Source organism: Dipodomys ordii, unplaced genomic scaffold (assembly GCF_000151885.1).
Source record: "Dipodomys ordii isolate 6190 unplaced genomic scaffold, Dord_2.0 Scaffold16, whole genome shotgun sequence".
In the NCBI taxonomy this organism is placed as follows: domain Eukaryota; kingdom Metazoa; phylum Chordata; class Mammalia; order Rodentia; family Heteromyidae; genus Dipodomys; species Dipodomys ordii.
The window spans coordinates 4,090,914-4,105,046 of record NW_012267232.1 but is presented as its reverse complement, the minus strand read 5'-3'; the positions used below and the strand labels follow the sequence as shown (position 1 = coordinate 4,105,046).

At 37.2% G+C, this 14,133-nt stretch overlaps 1 protein-coding gene across 1 annotated transcript in view; it reads right to left on the bottom strand.

The window, feature by feature from the left end:
* Ero1a (endoplasmic reticulum oxidoreductase alpha) overlaps positions 1-14,133 on the bottom strand; it is a 41,418-nt gene that overhangs the window by 9,317 nt on the left and 17,968 nt on the right. Inside the window, exons 7-12 of the mRNA XM_013012334.1 lie at positions 5,874-5,994; positions 1,431-1,484; positions 1,040-1,068; positions 833-857; positions 297-313; positions 199-207 (exon numbers count right to left, since the gene is read on the bottom strand). Coding sequence (XP_012867788.1) covers positions 199-207; positions 297-313; positions 833-857; positions 1,040-1,068; positions 1,431-1,484; positions 5,874-5,994 — 255 coding nt within the window. The remainder of the gene's footprint in view (positions 1-198; positions 208-296; positions 314-832; positions 858-1,039; positions 1,069-1,430; positions 1,485-5,873; positions 5,995-14,133) is intronic.

Below are 14,133 nucleotides of genomic sequence, written 5' to 3'. Positions count from 1 at the left end.
TGTGTGTGTGTGTGTGTGTGTGTCTATGTATATACATATGTCTATGTATATACATATAAATATGTATATTGTATGATACCTGCTACATTTCCTCAGTACACTGTTGATCACTGTTTATTTAAGTGAATTCACAGCAGTATTTTGTGTATGTGTGTTGTAGCTTGAAGTTAGGGCCTCAAGCTCTTGCTCAAGCTTCACTGTTCACTGCTGGTACTCTTTACACTTCAACCCATCTCTAATCTGGTATTCTGTTGGTTAATTGGAGGTAGTTTTGATAGATTTTTTTCTGCCTCAACAGGCTTCCAACCAAGATCTTCTCAGCCTCTTGAATAGCTAGGATTACAAATGTAGGTCACCAACACCCAGTAACAGCAATATTTATTGTGAGTATATTCTACCATGTTTCTACACATCATTTAACCAGTTCCCTAATGATAAACATTCAAATTGTTTCCAATTATGTTTAAAGGAAGAAAGTGGTTTGTCAATCAAATAATAATGTAAGTTCATAGTAAAGATCACTTATCTATGAATTTGCACTTCATCTGATACTAGATCAATAGCCTCCACTGAGTTACCATGTATGATATGTGATGAGATAAAAATCCAAAAGTCTTGTTTAAAGATGATCTTTCTGGGGCTGGGAAGGTGGCTCAGTGGTAGAGTGCTTGCATGCATGAGGCCCTGGGTTCGATTCCTCAGCACCACATAAGCAGAAAAAGCCAGAAGTGGCACTGAGGATCAAGTGGTAGAGCACTAGCCTTGAGCTGAAGAACTGTGGGACAGTGCCCAGGCCCAGAGTTCAGGCCCCACTACCAATAACAACAACAACAACAAAAAAAAAAACAATGATCTTTCTTGCTGGGTATAGTGGCTCATACCACGATGATCTGCAAGATCATGTTCCAAGACCAGTCTGGGCCTATAGTCAGAAGAGCCCATCTCAATCTTTTTTTTTTTTTAATGGACATGGAATTGCATACCTGTCATCCTAGTAACCCTAGGAAAGAAAAATAGGAAAATCATGGTCCAAGCCAGCCAGGGCATAAAGCATTTAATAAAGTAAAACTAAGATCTTATCTGAAAAATAAGTGAAGCATAAAAGGGATAATGTATACTTATAAAACGGTTGATGTGCTTTTAGCAAATGTGTAAGGTTTTCATTTGTAATATTTACTTGAAAAGATGATCTCATACAATCAATAAAATGATGGGAATACATCATGCCAGGTAAATGCTGGCAAACTTATCTTTTTTAGATTAGGAAAGAAAGAACTTTTTTTTTTCTTTTTTGGCAATGCTAGGGTTTGAATTCAGCAGTCACACAGGACAACGGATTTTAGGCCTCAGCTTGCCATTTGTCTTGCCTGCCTCTTTTTCTTCCCTTTAACTGAAGTTCACTGATAAACAATTCAGCAGTGCAAATAAACAACTCACCTTGACTGGCAGCCAAAGGATTTAAGGGCCTTTTAATTGTCTGTGGCCTAAGAACAAAGACACTGGGTTATAATTTTAACTTCCGTAAGGCAGTCCTCAATCTAACAATATAAACCAATTTGTAGACCAAGTAAAATAATTGGAATAAACTTCAATATTATACAATCACAGCATCGCTTATAAAATCTAGCAGATGGATGATGGAATCTCCTTCAAATACATTATGTGAATTCTGTTAACAATACATACTTCTGTTCTGAAGTAAGTGAATCATAAATTTGTGGACATTTGGAGAAATATTATTCAAAGTAATAACACAAACTGGGCACCAGTGACTCACACATGTAACTAGCTTCTCAGGAGGCTGCGATCTGAGGATCACCATTCAAAGGCAACTCCAGGAGGAAAGTCTGTGAAACTCTATCTACAATCAATCACTAATGAAGCCAGAAGTGGAGCTGTGGCTCAATTTGGTAGAGTGCTAGCCTTGAACAAAATAGCTCAGGGACAGTACATAGTAGGCCAAGAGTACCCAGAACTAGCAACAAAAATAAATAAATAAATAAAAATCATCAACACAAGGAAAACAAAATTGTAAACTGTAAGACATGTCATTTCTAAAACTTATGTCAGATAACTTTCTGAACTATAAATATATATCTATAATTCACTCATTTGATTAAAAAACCAAGAATATTTTATAAAGCTTAAGTATGTTATCAATCACATTACAATTATTTAAGTATCTCCAAAAGTCATTTAATGATTATCAAATTGTTTTACTGAGATTATGAAATATTTAAGTTTCTCAAATTCCTTTAGAGAAATTATTGGCTGTAACTTGTTCTAATAACTTGTTCTAATAATTCCTGATGTTTCCTCATTATAGTAGGCATCAAGGTATTTCCTAATCACTTCTTCAAATGAGGGCAGAAAAAGTTTTAGTCAAGCACTTCTCCAAGTGACCAATGATTTTATAGATCATATTTATGTGTAGGTACATTTATGTATGGTACAAAGTACTCTCCTAATTGAAGGACAAATAAAAATACCCAATACAAGCACTAAAATTAAACAGTGGGAAAATTGAGAGTAGAATATTTCCCACTTGGGTAACAAATGCATCAGTTTGCCCTCTGGATATCAAGCTTGTTACAATTCACATACAAGATGGTATTACTTGTTTGTTTTGGTTAGTACTAGGGTTTAAACTCAAGAGCTTCACAATAGCTGGACAGGAGACAGGTGCTCTGCTCCTGAATGATGCCTCAGCTCCATTTTGCACTGCGTACTTTTGTGTGTGTGTGCTGGTCCTGGGGCTGGAACTCATGACCTAGATGCTATTTCTGAGTCTTTTGTTAAAAGCTAGTAACCTACCACTTGAGCCAAACTACCACTTCTGGCTTTTTCTTTTTCTTTTTTTGGTCAGTCATCTGTCTTGAACTCACCTGAGCCCTATCCCTGAGCTTTTTTTCACTCAAGGCTAGCATTCTACCACTTTGAGCACCCTTTCCAGTTTTCTGGTGATTAACTGGAGGTAAGAGTTTACAAGGACTTTTCAGCCAGGGCTGGCTTCAAATCATGATCCTCCGGACCTTAACCTCTTCAGTAGCCAGTATTACAGGTGTGAGCCACTGGTATTTGAGTCACTTCTGGCTTTTTCTGAGTAATGAATTAGAGATAAAGAGTCTTAATGACTTTTCTACCTGGGCTGGCTTCAACACAATCTTCAGATCTCAGCCCCCTGCGTAGTTAGGATTACAGGCATAAACCGTCAGCATTCGGCATTGGAATGGTTACTTTTAAGAGATAAGCCTTGCTTCCCACCCTGGAACACACCTGAACTAAGATCTACCTGTTTTAGGATTCTTATCATAGCTAAGGTAATAAAGAGGCACATGCCACCACACCCAGCTTCTTTTTGTTGTGCTGGAATCTTACAAATTCTTCTGCCTGGGCTGATCTGTACTGTGATCCACAATATGTAAGCCTCCCTGCAGCTGGTACAACAGGCACACGCCACTACACCCAGGTACTAAGTTGAGAAAAGACTGGCCTTGAACAGTGATCCTCCTGATCCCAGCCTTTCACATAGCTAGGATTACTTGTGTAAACCCTGGCACCAAACAAATGAAAGGGCTTTTTTGAAAAGGAAAAAAAAAAAACCAGCCAGAAGTTTAATATGCAGCTAAAGAGCTTTTTTAATTCCAAAATCAATATGTATTCATTTTCTTATTAGTAAGTATATTATTTTAATGTCCATCACTTAAATTTCAAAAGTTGCACAATTTGAGATATTTTGAGAAAAAGATATGTAAGCCATCTTTCAAAATATAAGACCTCATACATCATTTATATTGCTGGAAATATGATGGGAATCGGGATATTAAGAAGGAAATGACTATAAAACTATGAATGCTGTCTAGACTATTTGCAACATTAAAAACAAGCAAAAAAAAAAACAACTTTCAACTCTTGTCAGTAAGCCAAACTTTCCTAACCATCAAGAAAATTTAAATAATACATACAGAAGTTAGTAATAAAAACTTTTCACTTTCCAAACTAAAGAAATTTTTCATTCAATACAAAGTCTTGCCAGATGCTGGTGGCTCATATCTAGAACCTTAAATTCTGAGGATGCTGAGATCACAGGATTTCAGTTTGAAAAGTCTATGAGATTCTTATCTCCAATTAAACACCACAAAAAAAAAAAAAAGCCAGAAGTAGAGTTGTAGTTCAAGTGGTAGAGTACCAGCTTTGAGCAAAAAAAAAAACAAAAAACTAAACTAAACTAAAGGACAGGCTGAGGCCCTGAGTTTAAGCCATTCAGAGTCAGCATAAATGACAGGGTTTTTTTGTTTGTGTCTCCTCCCACCCCCTTCCCTCCAGTCCTGGTCCTGGGACTTGAACTCAGGGCCTGAGTGCTGTCCCTAACTAAGCCTCTTTGTGTTCAAGGCATATGCTCTATCACTTGAACCACAGCGCCACTTCCAGCTTTTTCTGGGTCATTTATTGGAGATAAGAGTCTCTAAGATTTTTGTTCCCAGGCTGCTTCAAACCACGACAGATCTCAACCTCCAGAGTAGCTAGGATTACATGTGTGAGGTACCAGCACCTGGCTCAAGTCTGGTATTTTATTGGTGTATACATAATAGCAATCTAATGTCTATAGGTGACTTATAAAAAGTAGAATGTGGGGCTGGGAAGGTAGCTCAGTGGTAGAGTGTTTGCCTTGCATGCATGAGGCCCTGGGTTCGATTCCTCAGCACTACATAAGCAGAAAAAGCCAAAAGTGGTGCTGTGGCTCAAGTGTTAGAGCTCTAGCCTTGAGCTGAAGAGCTGAGAGACAGCGCCCAGGCCCAGAGTTCAGGTACCACGACTGACCAAAAAAAAAAAAAAGCAGAATGTGTTAACTCTACATTTGAGAACTGCAAAGATTTTTTCCAGATTGCCTTTGCTTTCTGAGAGCTCACTCTCTCTCTCTCACATACACACACTACCCTTTTTTCCCATAAACCAATTAGCACATTGTTTAGAGTCTCTAGGATTACAAATGAAGAACTTGAAACATTTCTCAGTCTCCCAGTAGTCACCCTGACCTCTTCCATGATAATTGCTAAGAGTACAGAGTGAGCAAGGCGCTGGTGGCTCAAACCTGCATATCTGTAATCCTAGCTACTCAGGAAACAGATCTGAGGATGGAGGTTGAAAGCCAGCCTGGGCAGAACACTCCATAAGACTCTTATCTCCAAATAACCACAAGCCCACATACTGGCACAACATCCCCCCACCACCAAAAAAAAAAAAGGACAGAGTGACTTTTTCTACTTATTACATCTTTAACATTGAACAAATTGCTTAACCTCTCTAAATGTCAGATAGATTCTCCATCTGTAAAACAGAGAGAACTATAACAGGATTATTGTAAGAATTAGGAAAGAAAATGTAATACAGGTAACACAGTAAGCATAGTAGTAAGTCTCCAAATGAAATCTTGTAATTGTTCTTAGAAATGAAATCAAAGTAAGTAAAGAGAGTAGAAAGCACCATAAAGAGAATCAAAAGTATCTGACCCTATATCCTGCCAATAACTATAAGCTCTTGCCACTGAAGTAAAGCTCCCTGACTCTAGTTACATCATCTATAAACTGGGATTCTGCTATCTATTCTAGAACATTTATTTAGCACCTACAATATTCCCATAAAGGTCTAGCTCTACTCTAAGTTTTTTGAGGAAGAAATGCATATTGAAACTCATGTCAATATGTTTTCCCAGAAGGGAACTAGATTACTAAATTGATAAGTTTCTATGTGCAAAAACATCTTGCAACAATGTATACCTAATTTGCAACTTTAAATTTCCTATTGTGATTTTGTTTGTCTATAAGGACAAAGTACCACCTACTACAGAATATCTAAAAGAAAGCAATACATACTTAAAACAATTTTCTTCATAGATGACATTCCATATCTTCCAAGCGTCCGGTCCCTTGTAACCCGTGTAGCGCTCAGGATTGAGGAGCAAATCTACATATTCAGCATCAGGGGACTGTATGTCTATAAAATAAAATGTGGCATGAATCTTTCTTACTTTCATTTACCTAGAACTACAAGTAAACAAGGCTATATGCCATTGATTTTTAAGTCACCACAATGAAGCAACAGATGAAGCATTTTAAACCAATTTGGGGAGGGGGGGGCTTTCTGGGGTTTGAACTCAGGGACTTGAATCCCTAACTTAAAGTAACTTTTCTGAAAAAAAGGAAAAGAGAGAAATAAACTGTACAGACTGATCACAAAAGAATCCTGATTTTAGAAATAGGAAAAGGAAAATAAGAAGCCTGTAATTCAATTCTCATTAGTGACCTTACAATGATACAACATATATTTCCCTCCCTACATGAATACAGCCCTTCATCAGTAACTGAGATAACTAACAAAACAATGTTATATACTACTTGTTACCCAACACTTTCATCTTAGATGAACAGCATCAAGATCTTTTACCAAACTGTCCTGAAGATACAGTACCAGCTCACAACTGTAATCCTTGCTACACAGGAGTCTGAGATCTTAGGATCATGGTTCAAAGCCAGCCCAGGCAAGAAAGTCCATGAAATTCCTGTCTCCAATAAACCTCCCCAAAACCAGAAGTGGAGCTGTGGGTCAAAGTGGTAGAGTGCTAGCCCTGAGCATAAAAGCTCAGGGACAGGGCTCAGGCCCTGAATTAAAGCCCTAAGACTAAAAAACAACAACAACAACAAAAAGATACAGTACCAATTACATAAAAGCTACTGGCATATGATTTTTGTGCTATCATTATGTATAAAAGGGGAAACTAGAAGGCAACCTAAATGCACAACTTAGTAGAGTAATTAGAAGCATGGGCACTAGAAGCAGAGGCCTTGGGCTGCATGCAGGTCCTGCTACCTATTCATAATTTTTCTGTTAAAACTTTAAAACAAAACAAAAAAATAGCCCCTAGTGCCCTCCAGTGGCTCTGGAGAATTATTTTATTATTACAATAATATCTTATGTATCTACATTTGATAAAATGAACAAATAAATGATGAGGAAGTGGCAAAAGTAGCCTCAAAGGAATCAAAGGAGATAAACAACTCTGAGGATAAAGGTAGTCAGTCTCTAGGAGAGACCGGGATTATAGCTCAGTGGTACAACACTTGCCTATCACATATGAGGCTCTGGGTTTGATCCTAAGCACTTAAAAAAACAATTCCATCATGCTCTCAACAGAATTTACTTTTTATTATGAAGGAACAAAGACAAAAAAAACTGAGCTTAGTTATTTTTATTCCAAGCCACATGGCATTAGAAACATAAATTAGAAAAGATGCTTCTACAAGCAGCACAATAACAGCATCTAAAAAACAACTATGCCTAATGCAGAAGCGGCAACTAAAATATCTAGCAAAAGTCAATAGCTAGGCTGCCTTTGTGGTTCACCCGTCATCCCAGCTAATAGGGAGGCTGAGATTGGGAGGATTTAGTATGAGGCCAGCCTGGGCAGAAAAGTCTGAGAAATTTCATCTCAATGAAAATAAACCAGTGTAGACCTGTGTACACCTGTACAGTGATAGACACCTGTCACGATCTCACAGGAAGCCTGAAACAGGCTTCAGGTCTGAGCTCATGCAGAAAGTGAGGTCCTATCTCAAAAACAATGAGTACAAAAATTAAGGGGATGGGTGCGCTGAGAGAGATGGGGAGAATATGGAAGAGGTGACATTGATCATAAACTGACCTGTTAAGTTGTAGCCATTTGTACAACTACTTAAAGATAATAAAAAATACAAGTTTTAAGTGCAGTGACTCATATGTAGAACCTGCCTACCATGTACAAGGCCCTGAGTTTAAAAAAAAAACTTATAAAAACAATATTCATGAAATTATCTACGTTAGGGATAATTATTTATTCCAACTAATAGTAAAGGAAGCAAATGTCACAATGCAGAAAATGTATAATGCATCTTTTAAACTCCCATTTCTAAAGCATATCAATAATGTCCAGTATCCAGTACTCCAAAACACAAAACTAACCAAGAAATGATTGACATTTTTAACATTCTACCAAATTAGAGATAAATATTTGCTATCTTATCATTTTAATTATGTCAATTTATCTCTTAAACTTAAAAAAAGTGTTACTAGATCCATTTATTACCACATGACAAAAGCTCAAATTTCTAATTAAGACTTATAAAATACCTTCTACATATTACCTGCCACTATGTACATTACTTATTCCTTATGTTATACTTTTTTAACTATACCTCCTCTTTTAACTGAGCATACAACTCACTAAACAATTATTTACTCTCAGTTCATGCTACCCAAAAGAAAACTCTAAGTATAACTATATTTTTCCTAACTTGGGCTGGAAAGGTAGCTCAGCGGTAGAGTGCATGCCTTGCAAGCATGAGGCCCTGTGTTCGATTCCTCAGTACCACATAAACAGAAAAAGCCAGAAGTGGCGCTGTGACTCCAGTGGTAGAGCACTAGCCTTGATCTGAAGAGCTGAGGGACAGCGCCCAGGCCCAGAGTTCAGGCCCCATGACCAGCAAAAAAAAAAAAAAAAAACTATATTTTTCCTAACTCTACACACCTAAGTAAAAAAAAAAAAAAATGCTGTATATTACAAACTTAGTTTTATCTTACATACATAATTCAAGGCCAAAAGTTCTTTGTGAAAGATAGATAAATAAACAGGGGGAAGTCTACAAGATCTAAGTCTACAAGACTTCATCCAAGAGCCCTGACGCTTAAGGTACTTTGGACCTGAGAATTTCAGTCATCTAAAGTCATCCACTACATGCACTATACACACACATATATATATATTGAATATTACTCCGGCAAGGTCTAGAGTAGTGCTGTTCAATCAAACATGTCAGAAAACAACAAGAAAGAGATGAAAAGGTTGTTTAGGAGCTCTGAAAATAAAGAATAGTTTCTAGGCAGCAATAATAGTTAATATCAATAATTTAAACTAAGACTGTGGGGCTAGGGGTGAATTCAGTGATAGAGCACTTGCCTGGCATTCAGACCAAGCATCACCAGAAAAAGAGGGGAGGGGAAGGGGAGAAAGAAGATGAAAAAACAGAGAGAAAAAGAGCGAAAGAGACACAGACATTTCTTCAGTTAAGCACATGAATCTTTACACTAAATGAATCTGTGCTAAACATAAGGAGGAATTGTTCATTTTCAGCATTTTCCTGATTTTGGATATTGAAATTAGGCATTAAAGATACATATATGCCTACACATGGCCATGCTTTCTGTTAAGGAAAGCTTTTCTGCTGCTTTTTTTTTTCCAAAAAAGAAGTCACAACATTAAAAATAAGCAAAAAAGAGCTTTCTTTTCTTCCTTTCTCTTTTTCTTATAATGGAAATGATCTATACCACTGTTTTCACTGAGTTTAAAAAAAAAATCTTAATCCCCTACAAAAAAGCCATAGAATGATAACCACAAGTCAATTTGATTTGAATGTGTTCGGCCAATTAAGAGACTAACAATCTAATTTAGAACAGGAAGAATGAGAAAAGCTATGACTTGATGAAAAAGAGAGTTCTAGGGGGCTGGGAAGGTGGCTCAGTGGTAGAGCGCTTGCCTTGCATGCATGAGGCCCTGGGTTCGATTCCTCAGCACCACATAAGCAAAAAGAAAAAGCCGGAAGTGGCGCTGTGGCTCAAGTGGTAGAGCGCTAGCCTTGAGCTGAAGAGCTGAGGGACAGTGCCCAGGCCCAGAGTTCAGGCCCCACAACCGACCAGACCCAAAAAACAAAACAAAACAAAACAATAATACCTAACAAATAACCAAAATGGAGCTATTTTTAATTCTTACAACAAAGCAGAAAAATATTTTCAAAGTGTGTAATTTTTAGAGATTTCTTAAAGAAGGTAGAGAGAGTTGACAATTATACTCAGATTTCCACATCCCTGATTACTACCTGGCTTTTGATTGCCTAATATTCTCCCACGTCTGTCTTTCCCATTCAAGTAATACCAAGCAAATTCTGAAAATAAGCATGGGAAGGAAAATCAATGGGACATACCTTGTAAGAGATATCTTGCACTCAAATGCACATTGATGCTTGCATGTAGGCCAGATATGAGTCTGTAGAATGCTCTTTTTTCTACACAAAGCCCTTTAAAAAAAATCAATGAGTTGGAAATAAAATTTCATAGGTGAATCTTATAATTAACATTATGACTTTAAAAATGAAAAATACGTAAATTACCTTCTAACCAGCTGTAAAAAGTGTTCTCTGAAATTAAAAAAAAGAATAACTGTAACCTCTCTGTACATCACCTTTATAATAATAATTTTTTAAAAGAAAAATAACAAGATAGTAAAGAAATGCAATCATAACATTTTTCTTTTTTTTTTTTTTTGGTCAGTTGTGGGGCTTGAACTCTGGGCCTGGGTGCTATCCCTCAGCTCTTCAGCTCAAGGCTAGTCCTCTACCACTTGAGCCACAGCGCCACTTCCAGTTTTCTGAGTGGTTTATTGGAGATAAGAGTCTCACAGACTTTCTTGCCCAAGCTGGCTTTGAACCATGGTTCTCAGATCTCAGCCTCCTGAGTAGCTAGGATTCCAGGCATGAGCCACCAATACCCAGCTTTTCAAATGTTTTAAGCATGATAAAACTCTCCAATGTTTTAAAGGCTGTTTAAACTAAAGGTCCAAAACATACCTGCCAATTTCTTCAAAGGAAGAAAACTCTTGTTGTAGATTCAGTTAAGTATAACTCTGTTAGTCAGACTTCAAGCTTAAGCATTGGCTGAGGTAACCCTAACCACATAATTTTTTGGATAAAGTATTTTACATGACATCAAAATATAGAATTTCAGCCAAGGATGTAGCTCAGTGATAGAGCAATGCCTAATATAATATAATATAATCCTGAGTTCAATCCCCTTCACTACAAAAAAAAAAAAACAGTTTCAAAGTTTCACAGTAAATCTATCAAAAATGGGAAAATAGCAGGATATAGCTACTCAGGAGGCTGAGATCTGAGGATCACAGTTCAACGCTAGCCTGAACAGGAAAATTTATGAGACTTTTATCTTCAATTAACCACCAACAAGCTGGAGGTAGCAATGTGGCTCAAGTAGTAGAGTGTAAGCCTTGATCAAAAAAGCCAAGGAAGTGGTTAAGGCCCCGAGCTCAAAACCCAGTACTAAAACACACACACACACACACACTCAAAGGAAAATATCTAGTCTAGATCATAGTTTTTTAAAATTATAAAGTGGTACTGAAGGTATAATATTTGTAAACAGCTTGTAGTATTCACGCCATTCACTACTTCAAAGGGAATAATTTAGGAAAATGTTAAAATCAGATATAATTTATAGTTATAATCACAGATATTATACTTAGATCTAATAATTCTGCTTTTAAAAGTACTAAAGATCTGAGGATCACAGTTCAAAGCCAGTTCGGGCAGGAAAGTCCATGAGACTTATCTCCAATTAACTACCAACATAATCAGAAGTGGTGCTGTGGCTCAAGTGGTAGAGCACTAAAGCCTTGAGCAAAACAGCTCAGAGACAATGCTAAGGCCCTGAGTTCAAGCCACAGGACTGGCACAAATAAATCTACATATATTCTAAAGAAGGAACTAAATGAGACAAGGATTTGTAGAATGATTGTTATGCACCAATTTACCACCTCAATAAAAATGTACAATAATGCCTCGATTTATATATATATATATATATATATATATATATATATATATATATATATACACACACACATATATAACCAGTTACTATGGTAAAAATAATGTAAACTAGTAAATGACAAGAAAATAGAACATAATACATTGAAAATGCTTATTTGAAATATTCTTTAAAGTTATTATGATGTAAAAATTCATGTCGGGCACTGGTGGCTCATGCCTGTAAACCTAGCTACTCAGGAGGCAAGAGATCTGAGGATCACAGTTCAAAGCCAGCCCAAGCAGGAAAGTCTGTGAGACTCTTATCTCCAATTAACCATCAGAAAACTGCAAGTGGCGCTGTGGCTCAAGTGGTAAAGGACTAGCCTTGAGCTGAAGAGCTGAGGGACAGCCAAGCCCCACAACTGACCAAAAAAAATTCATGTACACAATTGCTGAAGAGATGGTGAACATTATACTATATAGGCTTTTTTTTCTTTCTTCTTTTTTCTTTTTGTTTTGTTTTTGTTTTTTGTGCTTTTTTTGGGTCCGGTCATGGGGCCTGAACTCTGGGCCTGGGCACTGTCCCTCAGCTCTTCAGCTCTACCACTTGAGCCACAGCACCACTTCCGGCTTTTTTTCTTTTTTTCTTATGTGGTGCTGGGGAATCGAACCCAGAGCCTCAGGCATGCAAGGCAAGAACTCTACCACTGAGCCACCTTCCCAGTCCTAGGCTTTTTTTCTTTACTAAAGGTGACAAAAGAATAAGTAATAAGTTGGAATATACAAACACAAAATCTCTAAAAGCAAAACACAAACAACAAACTGGGTAAAATGTATATTGCAAACACTGCAGAGAGATAATCTCCTAAGCATTATAAAAAGCTCATGAACTGAATAAAATACTGAAAGTGTTCATTTAAAGGGTTTAAACAAAATGAACAGGGAAGAGGAAACTGCAAATGGTAATAACAGCCAAAAATTGTACAGTCTTCCTAGTAACAAAAATGGCAAATTAAAGCAAGAAGATAAACCACATTTTACCTAAATTAGTAAAGATGGAAATACGATAATACTTGGCGCTGACAAAAATCAGGTAAGAACATGTTTATATACACACATATGTGTAAATAAGGACTACAGAATATGATCCCTATAGTGATTTGAATAGTAACGCCTACTTACATCTTGAATCATTTTAGCCAGGTTGCTAGTGAGTGGTTTTGTTTTTGCTCTTGTTTTTGTTTTGGGTGGGGGATGCTTGTGATTGTCTGTATTGGGATTTGAAACCAGTGCCTCTTTTTCTTGCTCAGCTTTTTCAATCTCAGTGTTAGTGCTCTATCACTTGATCCATGACTCCAGCTCTGACTTTTGCTGGTTAATTGTAGATAAAAATCTTTTAGGTTTGTCTACCTGTGCTGGCTTCCACCCTTGATCCTCAGATCTCAGTTTCCTGAATAGCTAGGGTTGAAGGAATGAAGTACCAGCCTCGTTGCTTTTTAATTATTTTTTCATCTCATTTTTGTTTTTATTTTTTATATACCATTCACCAATTTTTAAGTCATCCTTATACAGAGACCATGCTAACCTCTATATTGGCCCAATTTCAGAATATGTGCTTCCAAAGCAAGCACAGTAATTGGTTGCCTTATTTAAATTTTAGGATTTTCCCCCTCCATTTCTCAGCAGCACTTGGGGAATGGGGGACCATATCCCTTGGGATCTAGCCTCTCAATGACATTTTTCACTTAAGTTTTATAATCCTATAAAAGCTGTTCAAAATTTTACCTATGTTCTAATTAATCACCTAATTTGACAGCTGTCAAGAATAAGCTTTGATATCTGACTAAAAGTAATATAGTACTTATAGAGGAGATTAATTCTCTATAGGCTAATAATCTCTTCTACAAGAGACAAGCCAGTCTTCAAATAGTATTGGAAAAGTCAAAGTAGCTTCCTCTAATGATCTAGGGCATAGCACAGAACTGGATAGAATAAAGTACTGTAACATAAAACTGAGAATTACAGGATAACCTCTACCAGTAACAAATCAAAGGCAGCTTTGGAAGAGTAACCTTCCTGTTATACCATTTCTCTTCCAAAAACATCAGTTCTTAATCAACATTCTATTTAACTGCTACAGTTACCATGATATATAGTACAATAATAAAAAATAGCAATGAAAATCAGAATTTAGTATTCCATTATTTAGATAGAATTGGAAGAGTAATTAATAAGAAAATAAGACTAGCCAGGCACCGGGGGTTCATGGCTGTAATCCTAGCTACCCAGGAGGCTGAGATCTGAGGATTGCAGTTCAAAACACCCAGGCAGGCCGGGCGCTGGTGGCTCACACCTGTAATCCTAGCCACTCAGGAGGCTGAGATCTGAGGATCGCTGTTCAAAGCCAGCCTGGGCAGGAGAGACCGTGAGACTCCTATCTCCAATAAACCACCAGAAAACCGGAAGTGGCGCTGTAGCTCAAGTGGTAGAGCGCTCACCTTGAGCT